This window comes from Glycine soja, chromosome 5 (assembly GCF_004193775.1).
Source record: "Glycine soja cultivar W05 chromosome 5, ASM419377v2, whole genome shotgun sequence".
NCBI classification, from domain to species: Eukaryota; Viridiplantae; Streptophyta; class Magnoliopsida; order Fabales; family Fabaceae; genus Glycine; species Glycine soja.
The window spans coordinates 41,040,589-41,057,911 of NC_041006.1; the positions used below are offsets into that span (position 1 = coordinate 41,040,589).

Below are 17,323 nucleotides of genomic sequence, written 5' to 3' on the forward strand. Positions count from 1 at the left end.
TAGTTGGGTTTGGCTGTAAAAGACACTTAAGTTCTGTAGGTCCTTGCTCAACAGCAATAATCCGTTATGGCATGCGACCATGACATGTACCCTACATAGAATTGTGGAAATAGCCTACATCTTCACTTTTGATTATGCATTTACATATTGCAATATTGGATTTTTCTTTTCTTGAATTCAGGATACCTTTCAATCGAGAGAGTCGAAGACTAATCTGTTGATTACATTATATGAATACAGATATGTTATAGCATGATAATTTTAAAAAATCTAAAAATTCTAAGGTATATTTTATATATATATATATATATATATATATATATATAATTTTATATAACATAACTATATTGTATAAATGATAAAATAATACAAATAAGCCTAATATATAACATAAAAAGAAGAATAAATTCTCCAACATGAAAAAAAACACTAATACATAAAGAAATTTAATAGTTTTGAAATTTCAATATAAAAAATTTACATGGTGAACCAATAAAAAATTATCATTAATATAATTTTTTATGTAATTATTATAAAAGTCAATAAATTAATATACAATCATTATTTTATATATTTTGTGATTAATGAGAATTTAAAATTTTTATATTATTTTCTCAAACGCAAATGTTACAAGTATGACTATACTATCACTTTTTTTTTATCAATTTTAATCTGTCTCTTTCTTGTTCATCTTACTAAAATGATTGTCTCTAAATCAAGTTTATGAAGAGAATGTATAGCAACTTTAAGTATGTCAATCCTTTTAAAAGCATCTCATTCGCCTCCATCGATATTTCATATTTTGCTCTCACCTATTATAACTCTTATTTCTTGAGAGGAGACCAAAATTTGCATGTAAAAAACTATATCTTTTAATTCTCTTGCGATTAACCCCATTTCAATTCTATTCTCTTTTATTTTTTAAACCAAACAATCAATATTTTGACTTTATTTCTTATCTATTTATCTTCACTTCTCTCGTCACCTACTTATTCATATTTCCTTTATTTTCTTCTTCTCGATCAAACACACCACAAAGAAATATGAAAAAAAAAACACGTCAGAAAAGAAAACAAAAGTGGCATTTCCCAAGTAAAACTTATCCCTTATCAGCAATTCTTTAACATTGCACTAGATTGGTAATGGAGCCTCCCAATTTGTAGGTGAATTCGGCCATAATGTTTTTCCATTTATGCAAAGAAAACTAGAGATGGTGATTTTTTTTAACTTCAAACAAATCTATCCCTTGCCCTTCTTTGTTTCTCTCTTTTTTTTATACTGCTTCTCTGTCTCTTACGGTCGTCAACCCCCTATGTTTCAAACCACTATTATACCAATTTATTTATTCTATAATGCGTAAAAGGCGTCTTTTATATGCACCCACCAGTGCATTCTACAAAACACAAATAAGTAAATTTTTTATATTTATTTATCTATTTATTATTATTATTATTATTAAAAATGAAAAAAAAATTGAAAAACCGAATTTCCGTCAAGAGAACAAAACATCTATTAAAAAATATTTCTCATTTTTTTTGTCCAAGTAATCAAATGCAGAAATAAATCAAATTCTCTCTTTTCAAACATGACTTTTTTTTTTAATTAACTTACCGTGTAAAAGTTTTTTTTTTCAACTGCTCCATACGTTTCGTAACAAAAAGTCATTCTCTTTAAATCCAAACATTTTAAAAACTAACTTATCTTACTCATTTTCTCTTCTCTATCTCTTCAACTTACCTCTACCCTCTCGAACATTTTCTTCTTTCGTTTTAAAAAAAATCCTAAAACCATTTCATAGTTCTAAAAAAACAAAAACATAACAATAAAACGCACCCATATTTCCTTATCAAAATATCATTAAAAACCAACAATAAAAAACGGTATAACGAACGATTATCCACTGAATCATTTTTAAGTTATACCGAGATAAACTAGATCACTTTTTATTCGGATCGTTGCTGCAAATGTTTCGCCACTAACACATCATGGCAGTTTTTCATACGTCATTGGCACTTTTAAGCAGCTAAGCTTTTCGAAGCTATCTCAAACACATTCTCCGATAGTCCATTAGTAGACATGATCCTCTCCAACTGGGCCTGCAAAACACCAGTTTTTTCAGCAAAGCTGATAACCAACAGTGACATTTTTTTAATTCAATAATTTAATAGCGCGTTTGAATTCTTGTTAGATTATCCAAAAAATCACAGTTAAAATCAGCTATGTTTTTTGTTCAACGTTGAGAAATTGATTTTCCATTCAAAATTTGATTGAGTTGAAGAAAAATTATAGGTAATTTTTCCTATGAGACAATGTTTTTAGCGACTTATTTTTAGAATCAAAACATTCAAACATAAATTCTTCATTTCAAAATCAATTCAACAAACGCTCACCCAAAACTAAATGAGAGCTAATGCGACCAAATAATAACAAGTCTATTACCTTCGCAAGTTTTTGTCTGTCTTCATCATAACGCCTCCATCTTGAGAAGGCTGACACCATTCTCGAGGCAACCTACATTCCTCCAAACCAAAAATAAAGTCATATACGTAACTACATAAGGATCATGTAGTAACAATACACACAAACGAACGAATCTATAATTTAAAGAAGGCTAGTGCAAAATGACCTGAGGATTTAGCTTGTCAAGTTGCAGCACAATCTCTCCCAAAAACTTGTAGCCTAACCCATCCTTTGCATGAAAGTTCACCGGAGACCCACAGAAACCTCCAATGAGAGAGTACACTTTGTTGGGATTGCGCAGATCAAATGCTGGGTGGCTTAACAGTTTCCGCACATTCTCAACATTACCAGGAATGTCAGACATTGCTTGAAGAGCAAACCATTTGTTCACCACCTGGAAAGGAAGGGGAAGTATAAAGTTGTAAGTAGGAAGAACTTCTAAAATTATACTGAACAAATGCACACACATAGGTGAGACAAACATGAGAAATGTAATAGCCATCGGCCAGGCTAAAACAGAAAAGATTAAGCAAAGGCTAGAGTAGGTATCAAAGGAAGCATGCTCGCCATAAATAACAGTAGGGAAATTGTTATCAAATGACATCATCAATTAAATCCAGCCCTCCATCAACATATGACGTAAAGTTTATAACATAGGATACATTGACAAAGAAAGGATATGGAGACATGCCCAACATCAAAAGAATAATTCCAAAAACAAAGTCATAGAGATGGAAATTTACCAAGAAATCATGCTGCCACTTGCCATAAAAGTCAGCAAGAACATCATCACGGGTTTTACCAGGGTTTTGTGCTATGGCAACCAAAGCAGCAAACTGCTCAGTCATATTTGTAGCAGTTTTATACTCATGCAGCACAAGATTGGTGAATTCTTGTTCCTCAAGGCATCCCAGGTAAGCTATAAAAAAAAAAATTAAAAAAAAAGATGAGCTTGCTACCACCATGCATAGTGTATCTTAGTATGCAACAAAGATGTATATACCAAGAGCAACATTCTTCAGAGCACGCCTTGCCAAGTTTGAGTGATTGAAGACATATTCTTCTGAGCTTCTATTATTTTCCACCTGCAAAAAAGGTGAACATTGAGGAGATTCATACAATGAAGAAGATATTTAATAATAGACAATTCAGACAACAGGCCATACTGTGCTGAGGAACTCTGATCTCAGTTTACTCGCAAGCTGCTTCCTGATGAAAGTCCGAACAGCATGAACAGCATCAGGATCTGCAACCCCCATCATGTCCATTATTTCTCCCTCACCAGGCAGAGTTATTGCCTTTGCCACAAATTCCTAGACGATAAAAAAGCATAAAGTACAATAAATGAAATCATATGATAAAACCCATCATCAACAAAATGAATAATAGTTGTGAGGAAAAACTGAAGCATACTTTGTCCAGACTTGAGTCACATAAAATACGTTTGAACCCTTCAACAAAATTGGAATTTAAAACCAATGGTTTGTTATGTTGCAAATCATCCACTAAGTGAAGCATCAATTTCCGTGCCAAAACTTGTCCAGCCTCCCAACTGAATCATTTAAATAAGCCAGTGAATAAATTCACATTAAACTATCAAATCAAAAAGAATAAATTGCAACTTTGAAGAAGACAAACCGGTTGAATTCATCAGAATCATTGGCTAGTAAGAAAAACAGGTCACTATCAGTGAGATCAGATTCCAGACGAACAGGAGCACTGTATCCTCTTAACAAAGAAGGAATAGGCCTTTCAAATATATTAGTGAATACAAACTCTTCCTCTTTCTGCAGGAGATACAAATAAAATTATCAGTTAGTTATGGATATAAAAAGGCCAAGCCACGTTCTGCATCTTATTTTATTTCAACAAATTTATGTTATGCAATATTAGGTAGGTAGATGGATGAATGATTTACATGTTTTTTACTTTACACAATTGATAACATGGTTTTCAAATTTCAGACACCCTTTTTCTTCAAATCAATTATTTGACAGCGATGCTCATACTTTGTAATATGAGACAAATGATACTTTTATTTTGATAACAGAGAGAAGGGACCTTCTAACATAGTTTTAAAATTTCTGACACCCTTTTTCTTCAACTCAATTGTTTGACAGGGATGCTCATACTTAGTAATATGAGACAAACCATACTTTCATTTTGTAGTATATTTGTTATGTAATATGAGAGAAACAATATGTTCATAATTTAACTACATACAGTGATGGACTCACAAAACATAATACATTATCCATGTCAAAAACCTGCCTGACAGGTATAATTAACTTAAAGAGATAAAATAAAAATGAGATAGAAATGCATATCAAAGAGAAGTTCTAAACAACCTTGGTCACTCTAAGGACTGTAGTGCAGACTGATTGATCATTACTTGAAACAGATAGCAGAGTCCCATTATGATAAACAGTTGAAAGAGGAATGTCCTTGCCAGTGGAATCAAGCAAACCCATTGCAACAGGAATGAATGTGGGTTCCTTAACTGATTGCCCTGGAGTTGGCGGTATCTCTTGACTGCAAAAAATGCCCCATCAAACATATTAAATACAGCCAAAAAAAATTCAAAAAGGAGAAATGAAAGTTGACACTTGTATACCTAAATTTTAAAGAAAAAGTATGTGCTTCTGGATTATAAGAAGTATTTACTTTGACAACAGGGGTCCCAGCTTGAGAATACCTGCATAGTAGTTGATAAATTAATGCAAAATGAGTGAAAAAATGCAGGGAATTAGAGGGAAAAAATACAAACCATAGCAAGAAATTTGCAAAATCTGCATCATTGGCATCTCGCATGGCAGCAAAAAAATCTTCACAAGTTACAGCTTGGCCATCATGTCTCTTAAAATAAAGATCCATGCCCTGAAATCCAGGGAGTTTGTAAGATTTGAATCCTAAATTAAGCAGTATCATTGCAGTTAACAGGGTAGTTATAGGGGCATTGGATAAACATCCTTACTTTTCGGAACCCTTGACTTCCCAGCAAGGTTTTGTACATTCTAACAACTTCAGCCCCCTGATACATAGGATCATAAGAACAAACTGCCAGAGAGACAAATGGACATGAAGGAATTGAAAATTATAGGAATAACTGTCAAACCTTTTCATAGACCTGCAGAAAAAAAAGAAGCTATCATTATAAACAATTCAAGAGCTCAAGAGAAAGAATGGAACAAAACTGGAGGTTGAATGTCACAAATGTGAAACATACCGTAACTGTATTTTGACATTGATGATGGCCACATCAGAAATTAATTCACAGAAGGTTGATAAAATGATAGATAAATCAGTAGAGCACTATAAATTATTACATAATAGATAATACAGTAAAATTTTCAAATATGATATTGATTCAATTGAAGCTATAAAAATAAGGCTTGCCTGTGTAGAAGTTGTCCATCTGTCAAGGGAGAAAAAAATATATAAATACAAAATTAGAAGCACATTTATTGAGAATGGGGAACAAATATATTTTTGGAGACAAATGGTGAGACGAAATGAGTTTCAAAATTCTAACCTTGATGTAAGAGTGTGGTCGCACTGGATGGGCCATGGGACCTGCATCCTGAAAAATCAGTAGAAAAGTATCAGAGTACTACCTGACAATGACATTGTGATAATTCTACATTAAAATAAGATAAATTGTAGTAATAATAATGAGAGGAACAGTCAGAATAACATCCGAACACAGAAGCCATCCTGTAGAAGTTGCAAAAGATAATCAAAACGGAAAAAGGAAAAGAAAGTAACCTGTGGAAACTGGTAATTTCTAAGTTTTGAAACATCAGCAATCCGCTTTACAGTACGACTTCCCATGTCAGATGAAAATTCCTGCCAATAATTAATGCCACTTGTTACACTAAAAAAACTAGATGGAACAAAAGTATTGCAATGTCTAAATTGAAACATAGGAAACAGGGGTAAAGAGGTAAAGAGGCTGTACCTGATCACGAAAAACAGTGAGACCTTCCTTCAGGCTAAGCTGGAACCAGTCGCGACATGTCACTCTGATATAAATAAATAAATGCTTAATTCAAGTTTTAACATACCCATGGAAATGTCAAAATATAGACATACAAACAACAAATTCGCTGCAAAACTCAGGTTTATGATATCTCAAATAGAAATCCAATAGTGAAATATAACTAGCTAGGAAAAAGTTTTAGAACACTGTATGAATGGAAATAAAAGCATGTAAAGTTTGAAAGCATAACAAGATAATGCTATGTAACACCACCTGTTGCCAGTCCAGTTGTGGAAATACTGCATAACAGACAAGAAATAAGCTCAAGTCAGAATCAAGAAAACCTAAAGAAATTTAGTTTTAGAAAAGTAGCTCTTTAAAAGTTCTAATATATGATAGTTACAAACCTCATGGCCAATAACTCCCAATATTGCAGCATAATCTGCATCAGTTGCAGTTTCTGGAGAGGCCAATACAAGCTTTGAATTGAAAATCTGCAAACAAGAAAAGTAAATTATAAATGTCAGAATTGAACACAGATAACCAACAAAGACAAGCTCACAAGAAGGAGACCTACATTCAAGCTCTTGTTTTCCATGGCTCCCCTGTACAATACAAAACAAGTACACCATATTACTTTTTTGTACCCTAATCCTTTTATGCTATCTTGTCTCATCTCATAATATACAAAGGCACAATGTATCTAGGGTCACATGATTGAAATAAAATAAAATAAAAAAGTAGATGAAAATTACATGTTAAAATCTGGGACAGCAACAACATTGAAGAGATCCAGGTCATATTCAAGTCCAAAAACCTGTTCAGGAAGCATATTATGACAAGACAGCAAAATTCAGAATTCAAAACAATGTATATTGCAATCAAAGTAGCCCATCTGATCAAATGAATTTAAAACTAAATAAGGACTGACATCTTCATCCCACTTCATAGCTGCTTTCAGAGAATACATAGCATGTACAGTCTTAGGTACATCATCTGCAGGTGTCCATATCCTAAGGGACACCATCCGCCCTGAATGGGTGATAAATGTGTCATCTCTGCTCTGCAATTGCCCAGCAACCAAGGCAAACAGATAAGAAGGTTTCTTGAAGGGGTCCTCCCAAACAGCATAGTGCCTGCCATCCTGCAGTAAAACATAAATAACATCCATGAACAGTATAGTAACCATCAAGATAGTCTTCACTGCTAAGCATTTCAAGAAAACATTACCTCTAAGTCACCTTGTTCAGCTAGGTTTCCATTAGACAATAACACTGGATACAGTGATTTATCTGCCTCAATGCGAACTGTATATTTTGCCATTATATCAGGTCGATCCTGTTGGATGATAGGAACCATTAATTTTATGAGGAAATTTATTGTTATAATACAAACATATAGAACAGTTTAGCATATTGATTGCCTTAAGATGACAACCTGATAAAATGTAATTTTACGGAAGCCTTCAGCCTCACATTGAGTACAGAAATTCCCAGATGATTTGTAAAGTCCCTACAGGAAATCAAATCCATAGTAAACACAACCTCCCCCTCAAACACCAAATTGGGGTGACAGAAGTGGAAAAGTAGCAATACAAGAAACAAACAAACTCTACAACAAGGAGAAATCTCATTTACCTCTAATGATGTGTTTTTCTGTGGACAAATATCTGTAACAATTTCAAGATCATATTTACCACTAGGAGGTGATTGGATTGTGAGATGGCGTGCATCCAAATGATAATCTTCCTCCTATAGATAAACATAACAGAATGAATTTAAAATAATGTTACACAATAATCTAAACCTAAACCACCCATCATTGCTACCAATATAGTGTGTTTCTGAAAGTAAACAGCACCTAAGGTTTTAACCGAGAAGCACAAATATTACGTTCGTCACATAAAATATTAATTAAAATCAGCTTCTGAATCCGAATTTCCTTGTCTGGAAAACTAGCAAGATAGCAAAGAAATTCTGTCGCTGATTGATTGTGTTAAAAGTAGCCATGACCATGGATATTAGCCAACTCAAAAAAAGTGTATATATACCTTTAAAGCCTTGCCATTCAGGTGAATTGAAACTAAAGATAAGTCTCGTCCATCTAAAACTAGAGGGGGAGTAGAACCTGTTGCACAAAATAGACCTATTAGGAATGAGAGGGAAAAAAATATTGAAGTGGTAAATTACTTGGATATTGATGCCTCATGCCTGCATATATTTCAGTCTTTCAGTAGATTAAACAAGTTACAAGTAAGGAACCCCATTAATCTATACCTTCAATGCGAGGATACACAGCAATTTTAGAACTGACTATTGTCTTCTCCTCTCCCAAGGAAAATGTTAGATCCACCTGTAATAGTTCCATGCAACACATGAACAGAAGAAACAATAAATTTTTGAAAGTACCAAAAACGTGGATGAAACATAATCTAAAAATTTCTGTAAACTTACAGTGTCAAAGTAGTAATCAGGCATTTTGTAATCCTTTAAGAATATTTCCCTTGGTGTCTCCATGTTAGATTTTTCAACTTCCTTTGGTAAATCCTCTGTGGCAACTGAACAAATTAGTCGCCTACTTACTTGCTTGACCCTCTGTAACAGAATACAGGAATACACAAGATCAGGTAATCAAACAAGCAGACTATACATAACCGTTGAATCTGAAAGAGTCCATGGACATACAGGAAAAAATAACATCTTTAAACATGTGATTAGATAAACAATAAAAAATAAAATTCCAACACAAATTAAACTTACTGGTAGTGAAGAATATAATGGGCAATACTTCTTTCGGAAAGTGACCTGTAAAAGCCACATCAACAGTTTATTACATTCACAAGACAACATTAAATGATAAAATTCTTTTTTTTTTTTTCAAAGATCCTTTTCGTAGTGTATGGAAGTGCAAAAAAAGGAAAGAAACCTCTGATGCAAGGAAATGCTTGAATCTGATGCTCCCTCTTGCTGTATTCTGAAAATAACTAACACTGCAATTAGCCTTAAGCTGCAAAGAAAAAGGTAATAATCATCACAGTCCACAGTGGAGCAAGCAATTCAACATTTTATTCTCAATAGAAAAATTTAAACAAGATAAAACAAACAAAGGAATCTATATATCCGCAGTGTATCTAGTAAGAAAGCTATTTAATGAGTGAGAAGAGCAAATTTGGGTCATACATCCATACATGGATAGTCAAAATTAAATTTTTTTAAAGTAACAATCATTTAAAAAACTCAATAATTTTCTAAGAAACTTACATGGCTATGATTTATAATAAAATCTAATGATCGATATTTGTTTCTCTCGCTCTCATTTGATATGTGCATGCTAGAGTGTGTATACAACATCTCTCATTCACAAATAGGATAATGCAAAAGTATAGGAAATAAACAAAGCACGCACGCACAAAAGAAAAAAAGTTTTAGTAAGAAAGACAGTCCCAGTAAAGCAATGTCAAAAGCAGGAACAGAACATGAGTTTCTATGGCGTAAAATCCATTTCTCTTAAGATTTTTGTTAGTCCAGAAAAATGCAATGCACGTGGAGGCAAGGTGGTGGCGGAGACATAAAATATAATCAGAACAAAAACAGAAACAAAGTGAAAATGTGTATGTATGGATAATCACAGGAGCAGGGGAGATCAAACCCAGAAGAGTGTTCCTCGAAAAAGTCAATGTCTTCGATGGCAGAACCAACCGTGCCATTTATCGCGAGCCCCTAATTGAGAGAGCTATCGATTTCCACAAAAAACTAAAAAAAATGCAGAAACATAAAAACCTTTAAACCCTAGATCACCGTCAATTCTCGTTCTTATAAGCGGATGGGGATAAGAAGGGGCAATTTCGAATTATGTTATGGACATGAAAATTCACAAACAAAATTTAAAAAACATGGAAAGGGATTGGATGCTAAAATATCATGTGCATATAAAAATAAAAAAATAATAATAAATGAAAAAAAATCCTTGATCCATTGAAGAATTCATGTTTGAGCTTCACCTCACCTGGTTCAGAGATGAAGTGCAGTGAACGGCGAGAGAGACAAGATGGAACGATAATAAATAGACACTGGAGTGGAAGATATTTAATTAATTATTTTTTTATTCGAATTTATTCAATTAATTAAAAATTTATCCGTGAAACGAAAACGTTATAAATAGAATATATACTATGATGTTTCATTTTTCCTTTTCTGGACCCAAAGGCCAATGTGATAAGGATTAAGGAGAAGCAAAGTATTGATTTCCTTTAGAATGTTAATAATGATTGTTGCTTCACTCTCAGTCGTTCATTATTTTTTACTGATAAAAATGTAAAGTAACAGTCTCTTTTATTATTTTTTATATAATGTTAATTTAATGAGTTTATGAGGCTGATTTATATGCTGTAGTTTTTGAGAGTTTTCCTCCAATTTCTTTTTAAATTCAAAATTGTGGTTTTTAAAAAATGTGACGCGCTTGATTCACAACGTATTGGATTGGATTTTGAAAAAATATTTTAATATAAAAAAATCTTACAGACTTTAAAAAATTAAAATTAAAATATTATAATTTATCAAAAATTTTAAGAGATTTTTATGATTAAGAATTTATAGTTTAAATTTTAATGAAATTATACACTATGAATTTAATTTTTTTATATAAATTAATAAGATTTAAACATGATACAGATAGTCTCCAATTAAATAAAATTGAAGACCATCCAGTTTAATAATTAAATAATTAAATAATCAAAATAATTTTAATAATTAAATAATCAAAATAATTTTAATGCTAAATAATTTTTGAATCTTACACAATATTCTCGTAGTAACACACGAAAAAACTTAGATTAAACAATATCCAAAATTAAAGATGAATGATATATAATTCTTTGTTCTTGTGGCACAATTAAACTTTTCTTTCACACGCTATCTAGTTATCAAGAATGCTCAAGACTTGGGGAAGCTACTGCTGAAAAACCCTATGATGGACCTATTAATTCAAGGTTTTTGTTGTCTTCACTCTTCAGCATTCCCGTCATTGTCCTGAATGCATAAATCAGTGGGATGTGACGCTTCCAGAGAAAATGTCCTCTTGAAAAATTCATATGAAGCAAAGAACACTGATCCTTGACACATGTACATAATCAACCTCAAAATCAACCCCCTGATGATAGACATACAAAGCAAATCAAAAGACAAATATCAATGTGCAATTCACATTTGAATAGAGATTTCAAGACATAATGTATATCAGTTGCTCCTTTAAAATATTTTCTTCTGATCTAAATGATAAAGGCAAGATTTAGACAATAATACCTATACAGGCCCTTTAATCCTTCACTCTTACTAATTTTGTAAAGGGCATGGAACACACTATCATATTGATTTGCAAACCTAGGAATATGCAGTGCACTCACTTCCATCAGAACCATGAATTAAGAGTAAACTGGCATACTTCAACAAAAAAAAGAAGATAAAATATGTATTGTATTCTTTAAAATAACATTTGAAAATAACATACTGAAATTATAATATTGTTAAGGATAACAAGATAAATGATATTAAATGTCACAGTTTAATAAAGAAAAGTTTCAAAAACCTAGTGTTAAGAAAGGTTGTCTTCAACATCTAATTAGATGGCTACACCAGTCGTAGCAATAAGAATTTATACAATTGAAGGGCATGATAATTAAAGACCTATGTCTGTAATCTAGTCTTGATCACATCAAAAGGAGTTGTGAATAAAGCAGTCGTAGGTCCAGCTAATCCTCCACACACAACTTATAGAAATTTGTAAAATCATCCCAGTTACATTCATTGCAATGAGACAAAAAAATGATGGTTAAGAGCTAGGAACAAACATTAACTTACAATCTGAAATGTGTTGGGTTGAATACTAGATGGCATCACTTGCTTCAAGTTTTCATATTTGGTCACAAGAAAAAGCAATAAATAAAACCTTAGTTTCTGAAGAACTTTGAAAGGCAATCATAAAAGACCAGGTAATATTAACAGAGGGGGATTGAGAGAAAACAACAATAATCACAATAGACTTGCTCTCAGAGTAAGAAATAAAAATCCTCATGAGAGTCATGAATCTTTAGTAGCAGGGTCAAACTTTGCAGCCAACAAGGAAAATAATGAATTTTTAGCATGACTGCATAAGGGACGGTTGGACACACTAGCAAAAACTCATGCAACCCCCTTAGTGATGACAAAATTTGTCTATATCAGCTACTAATAAATATGCATTCAATATTAAAACACCTATTGACCTTCATAATTGAATGTGGAACATTCCAGAATAGTACAGATCCCCAATGCCTGGTTTTACAAACTCAAGGACATGGAGCAACGTTCACCAGTCTCAACCCCAAAAGCATCAAAACCAAAGCAACCACACCAATACAATTTTCGAAAGTCTTACTATTTCACAAGGGAGCTTACCCCAAATGATAGAATCTACTCCTCACCAACACCAACAAATAACCAAAATGCCAAATACACCAATTTCCTTGAACCCCCCAGAAAATCATGTAGTTCAAGAAATTCAAACAGATTTGTTTCTCTATTTCTCTTTGATACATAGTCACAAACATATGGTGCTCACAACCTATCTCAACTCCAAACCCATCCAATTCCACACCCACCAAAATATCAAAGTCATTGAAACAAAATAAATGAAATAGAAAATGAAACATAAATCAATAAAATCAAGCGACCCTTGTAGCTACAAAAATGAAATCAAAATCAAACAAACATAAACTTGAGAAAAGAAAAAAACTGAGATGAACGAGTGAGAGAGAAACCTACCAATGAAAGGAAGAAAAGCTACGGAGAAGGGGGTGGTAGGAAAGAGAGAGCTACACGTGTGCGCTAAGAGGAAGAGAGAGTTGGTGGTGTGCTGAGAGGGAGAGAGAGCGCGCAATGGAGAGTTGTTTCGAAAGACTGGGGAATTTTAATTCCTTTATTTTTGGTGAGAATTTGAAATCCTATCAAGTTAATAGATTAAAATGCTTTACAAAAATAATAACATTTTAATTACTTTTAAAATGTCTTATCCAAACAGATTACATTGTAAAAAGACATTTTAATATCTTTGTTGAAATATTTTACCTGATTTAATTTCCGCATCCAAACACATAGTAAGGATTTGCTTAGATTAATGGAATGATGAATTTTAAAAATTAGTTCTCAATCATTCATTTTAATCCTATGATCCATAATAGTTAAACTGCACACTCTCCAGTTTTATTCAATTGGAAAGAATTTGTATCTCACTATGAATGATTCATCAAATATTTTCTTTTTTCCCAGTACAACAACACCTATCCTCACTTCTACGTTAAAAGTATTTAATTTTTCAGTTAAATTCCATTATTTGATAATGATGAACATGAAAAAAATTTATCTGTTGGTTCAATTGAAAATTGACTACAACAAAAAAAAATGAAAAAATTATGAAGTATTGTAATACATAATTTTGTTTATCCCAATAATGATAATTTTTATTTAAAAAGGTGAGTATAAGAAATACCCCTTAGGATACAGAAAAAAGGAGCAAGCAATGTCACAGCACACTCCTAGATTAGATCACCTGTGTATCAACTCCCCATCACAAATAACACGAAGCCAGGAAAAGCAAAAACTAAGCAAGACCAAGTACATTGGTACTTAAGACCAGCAAATCATAGCAAGGTCCATCCTAGCAAGTAATGATTTTCATATATTTGTGCTATATATCAATGGAGGCTATCTAAGCAAACCTTTGGATTAACTGACCATTTATAGAATGAAAAATTGAAACCAATATTCTTTGTTTTTGCACCATTCCCATGAGTTGCGTTTTATGAGATCCAAACTAAGTGAAAATCTGGTTGTAAGCACTTAAAAATCACGTCATTACGGTGCAAAATTTTTATGAAATATTATACATAAATATCTACATCACCCTCAATGAAGAAAAAAAGATTATGTGTGATTGAGATAAAAAAAACTGTAGACTCTAGCTACCTTAAAAAAAAAGCAAGAAAGTCTAACAAAGTGTTTAAAATATGAGTGAGATTGTTTTACGGGTGTAATATTTATATTTTCTACTAAAAATAACATTTAATCCATCAAAGTTTATTGGAATAAATAATTTATTGAAGTATATATGATTTTGAATATTAATATATATTAAATTTTGTAATAGTAAATATTTTTTATTTTTAAAAAAATATATAAATTAAATAATTCAATGAATTTAATTGGTTGGATTTTTTGTAAGCTCAAGATTGATCCATTTATTGTCACACACACCACACCAACCTTGGGCCAAAACAAAATTTGTCAATCAATGCAAGTGTGTTGCTAGGTGCACCCAGCACTATTGTTGGTGCACCCAGCATTTCACTTGAATGAGCAAAAATGCTATTTGTTTAATTTAAAAATTAAAACATGCATCCAGCACCAGTTTAGCTTCCTCTTCCGCGTTTTTCTTCTCCTCCGCTATCGTCTTCTCTCCTCCACGCATCTTCGTCCTCCCCTGTTCATGGTTGTTCGTTAATGGCCTATAACATTAGAGTAGAAGACTTACCTTAGAGAACTTAGGTTAGGAGAAGTTCTTTCGTTAATGGCCTCTGAAGTTGTAACGTTAATATGGAAGAAGTTCTTCCATAAGAAGTCCTCTATCCTAATGTTACAGGCCATTAATGAACGGCCACGAACAGGGGAGGATGAAGATGCGCGGAGGAGAGAAGACGACAACGGAGGAGAAGAAAAATGCAGAAGAGGAAGCTGAACTGGTGCTGGGTGCATGTTTTAATTTTCAAATTAAACAAATAGCATTTTTGCCCATTTAAGTGAAATGTGGGTGCATCTAACAATAACTTTAATTGATTGACAAATTTTGTTTTGGCCCAAGGTTGGTGTGGTGTGTGTGACAGTAAATGGATCAATCTTGAGCTTACAAAAAGTCCAAGCAATTAAATTCATTGCGGGCCATTACTTTTCGCACTGCCTTTTTTGCTTCTCGCACACCTTAAGAAAGTTAAAACACTTTAAATGGAAAAGAAAATGACCTTTAGGACACCTCCGATCCGACCTTGCTTCTTTTCTTCTTGCACGTCCTTCATCTTTCTTTGTGCGTCAATGCCTAGCGAGCACATCGTTGAAGGTAAGTTGTTCTTTGTCTGTTTTTTTCGACATGGATTTCCTGTTTTTGTTGTTGTCCAGATTACCCATTATGGAGGTTTTATTGGTGTCCAAAATTGTTGTTCCGTAAGCATACAGGTATTCTGGGAGTACTATTTTTTAGGTTCGAGAAAAATGAATTCGAAACAATTTAAAATTAGTTTTGGAATAACGAATTTGGAATATACAACAAGAAAATTCGCCATTACGGAATATATTATCCAAAATTGGCATATTATTATTATAGACCTAATCTAAGTATTTAAATTGCCTCAAGTCTAGGCTAGTCTTGAAGAATTTGGAGTTTATTATATTCCTGTTTAGACTTCTCTGTATTGAGAGAAGTATGATTATTATAACTATAAAAGAAAAGATAAAAGTAAAAAAGCTTTCCAGCTAGCTGTTTAGAGAACACGATTACTACTTCCCTTTACTTGTCTTGGAGAGTTTATTACTTTAACCTCCTAAGTCCTAACGAAGACTATTAAAAACTTTTATTACGTGAGTTCAGCAACGAATTGCGCTTATGTACCATAAAAGATGCGAAACCATCTTTCTTTCAGCTGTTACGTATTGTTCGTTTTTTTTATGCTCTTATGTATTGCTCGTTTGCTTCCAAATTGACCTTTTTTTTTTTTTTAATGAACTTATGCCCTTAACATATAAGTGTGTTGAGCAGAAATATCTTTGACCACAAAGTGGTTTTTCAACATCCAAAGCAAATACTAATCTTAAGCTTCAAAACCTTAATAGTTTATAATAGATTGAAAGGGGATTTTAGGCTCTACTTCTTTGACGGGAAAAAGAGTTATTTATTATATTGAGTTCATTTTTATTTAACCGATGAACATGATTTAGTTGTTTTATTTTATTTTATTCTCTCTTTTTTAAAGAAAAGTATTTTATGTATATTCTCGAGAAGATGGTTTAGTTTAAAAGTTAAAAACAATAGAATGGAATTATTTGAAGCTGTTGGGCCCATTAATGATGAATTGGTGCCCTTCTCGTCTGGCCTAAAAGATTGTGGGGACATAGGTTTTGATGGTTGGCAATTTGGAGTGCTCTAAAATTCAAACTATTTTTGTCTCTTTACCCTCTATCTTAGCAGAATGTGTCTAAATCGGAGCCATTGATAGGACAAAGTATTGTTAATGGTGGCAGATCGGGGCCGTAAATCCGTATCTGGTCTCACATGGGGGCATATGTTCCCCCTCCATTAAAAGACCCTTTTGGACTCACGCTCAAATGTCCCAATGTAATTTTTGCTGTTTTGTGCTCTGCTTGTGGATACCCATGGTGTGTTTGGATTTTTGGTGGAAGGATTTCAAAATTACATTTGAAAGTGAAATCAGGTTTGATTACTTTTCCTAAATATGCTTGGGAATGGGAACAATGTTTTTCTTGATAACTCAGTTTAAAATAAATAAGACTTGTGATATTTTTACAAACTCAATATGCAACACTTTTATACGATCCAATTTAATATCATACAGTTTTTAAAAAACTACATTTTTACATAATTATGTATTTACGATAAACTATTATTTAATAAATAATATTTTTTATAATATAATATTACATTTATAATGATATTAAAATATATAATTGCCAAATATACCTTAATTTAAGTTTCATACTTATTTTACTCTACAATTCAATCATACTTAGTGTAAATATTGATATATTATGCTAAAATATTGGATTGATTCGATCTCATCTCATATAT

The 17,323-nt window shown here is 32.5% G+C and overlaps 1 protein-coding gene across 4 annotated transcripts; it reads right to left on the minus strand.

Annotated features, from left to right (window-relative positions):
- Nucleotides 1-1,817: 1,817 nt before the first annotated feature.
- Nucleotides 1,818-10,554, minus strand: LOC114413391 (puromycin-sensitive aminopeptidase-like). Of its 4 annotated transcripts, none has more exons than XM_028377776.1 (32): nucleotides 10,445-10,503; nucleotides 9,365-9,412; nucleotides 9,199-9,243; nucleotides 8,893-9,033; nucleotides 8,716-8,791; nucleotides 8,490-8,566; nucleotides 8,077-8,190; nucleotides 7,877-7,951; nucleotides 7,670-7,777; nucleotides 7,371-7,583; nucleotides 7,195-7,256; nucleotides 7,017-7,044; nucleotides 6,847-6,933; nucleotides 6,713-6,738; nucleotides 6,419-6,482; nucleotides 6,226-6,306; nucleotides 5,993-6,040; nucleotides 5,857-5,875; nucleotides 5,687-5,691; nucleotides 5,576-5,587; nucleotides 5,435-5,491; nucleotides 5,228-5,337; nucleotides 5,075-5,155; nucleotides 4,809-4,992; nucleotides 4,099-4,247; nucleotides 3,874-4,012; nucleotides 3,627-3,773; nucleotides 3,464-3,545; nucleotides 3,204-3,379; nucleotides 2,627-2,854; nucleotides 2,440-2,511; nucleotides 1,818-2,096 (listed from the first exon to the last, which is right to left on the minus strand). In XM_028377776.1, the coding sequence occupies exons 4-32, from the start codon at nucleotides 8,953-8,955 to the stop codon at nucleotides 2,016-2,018; spliced, it is 2,664 nt and encodes an 887-aa protein (XP_028233577.1). In that variant the 5' UTR covers nucleotides 8,956-9,033; nucleotides 9,199-9,243; nucleotides 9,365-9,412; nucleotides 10,445-10,503; the 3' UTR covers nucleotides 1,818-2,015. The 4 variants fall into 4 exon arrangements, with proteins under 4 accessions (XP_028233577.1, XP_028233575.1, XP_028233574.1 ...); XM_028377774.1 differs by lacking the exon at nucleotides 10,445-10,503 and adding an exon at nucleotides 10,068-10,215; XM_028377773.1 differs by lacking the exon at nucleotides 10,445-10,503 and adding an exon at nucleotides 10,068-10,215 and having other exon boundaries at nucleotides 9,365-9,445.
- Nucleotides 10,555-17,323: the final 6,769 nt, after the last annotated feature.

Bases quoted from the DNA above. Each gene is read 5' to 3' on its own strand.
- LOC114413391 (XM_028377773.1), bottom strand. From the start codon at position 10,145: ATGGCACGGTTGGTTCTGCCATCGAAGACATTGACTTTTTCGAGGAAC. The intron at 4,248-4,808 runs GTTGTTTAGAAC...TATCTCCTGCAG, and splicing joins CAGTCCTTAGAGTGACCAAG to AAAGAGGAAGAGTTTGTATT. The intron at 3,380-3,463 runs GTATATACATCT...TTTTTTTTATAG, and splicing joins TCTGAAGAATGTTGCTCTTG to CTTACCTGGGATGCCTTGAG.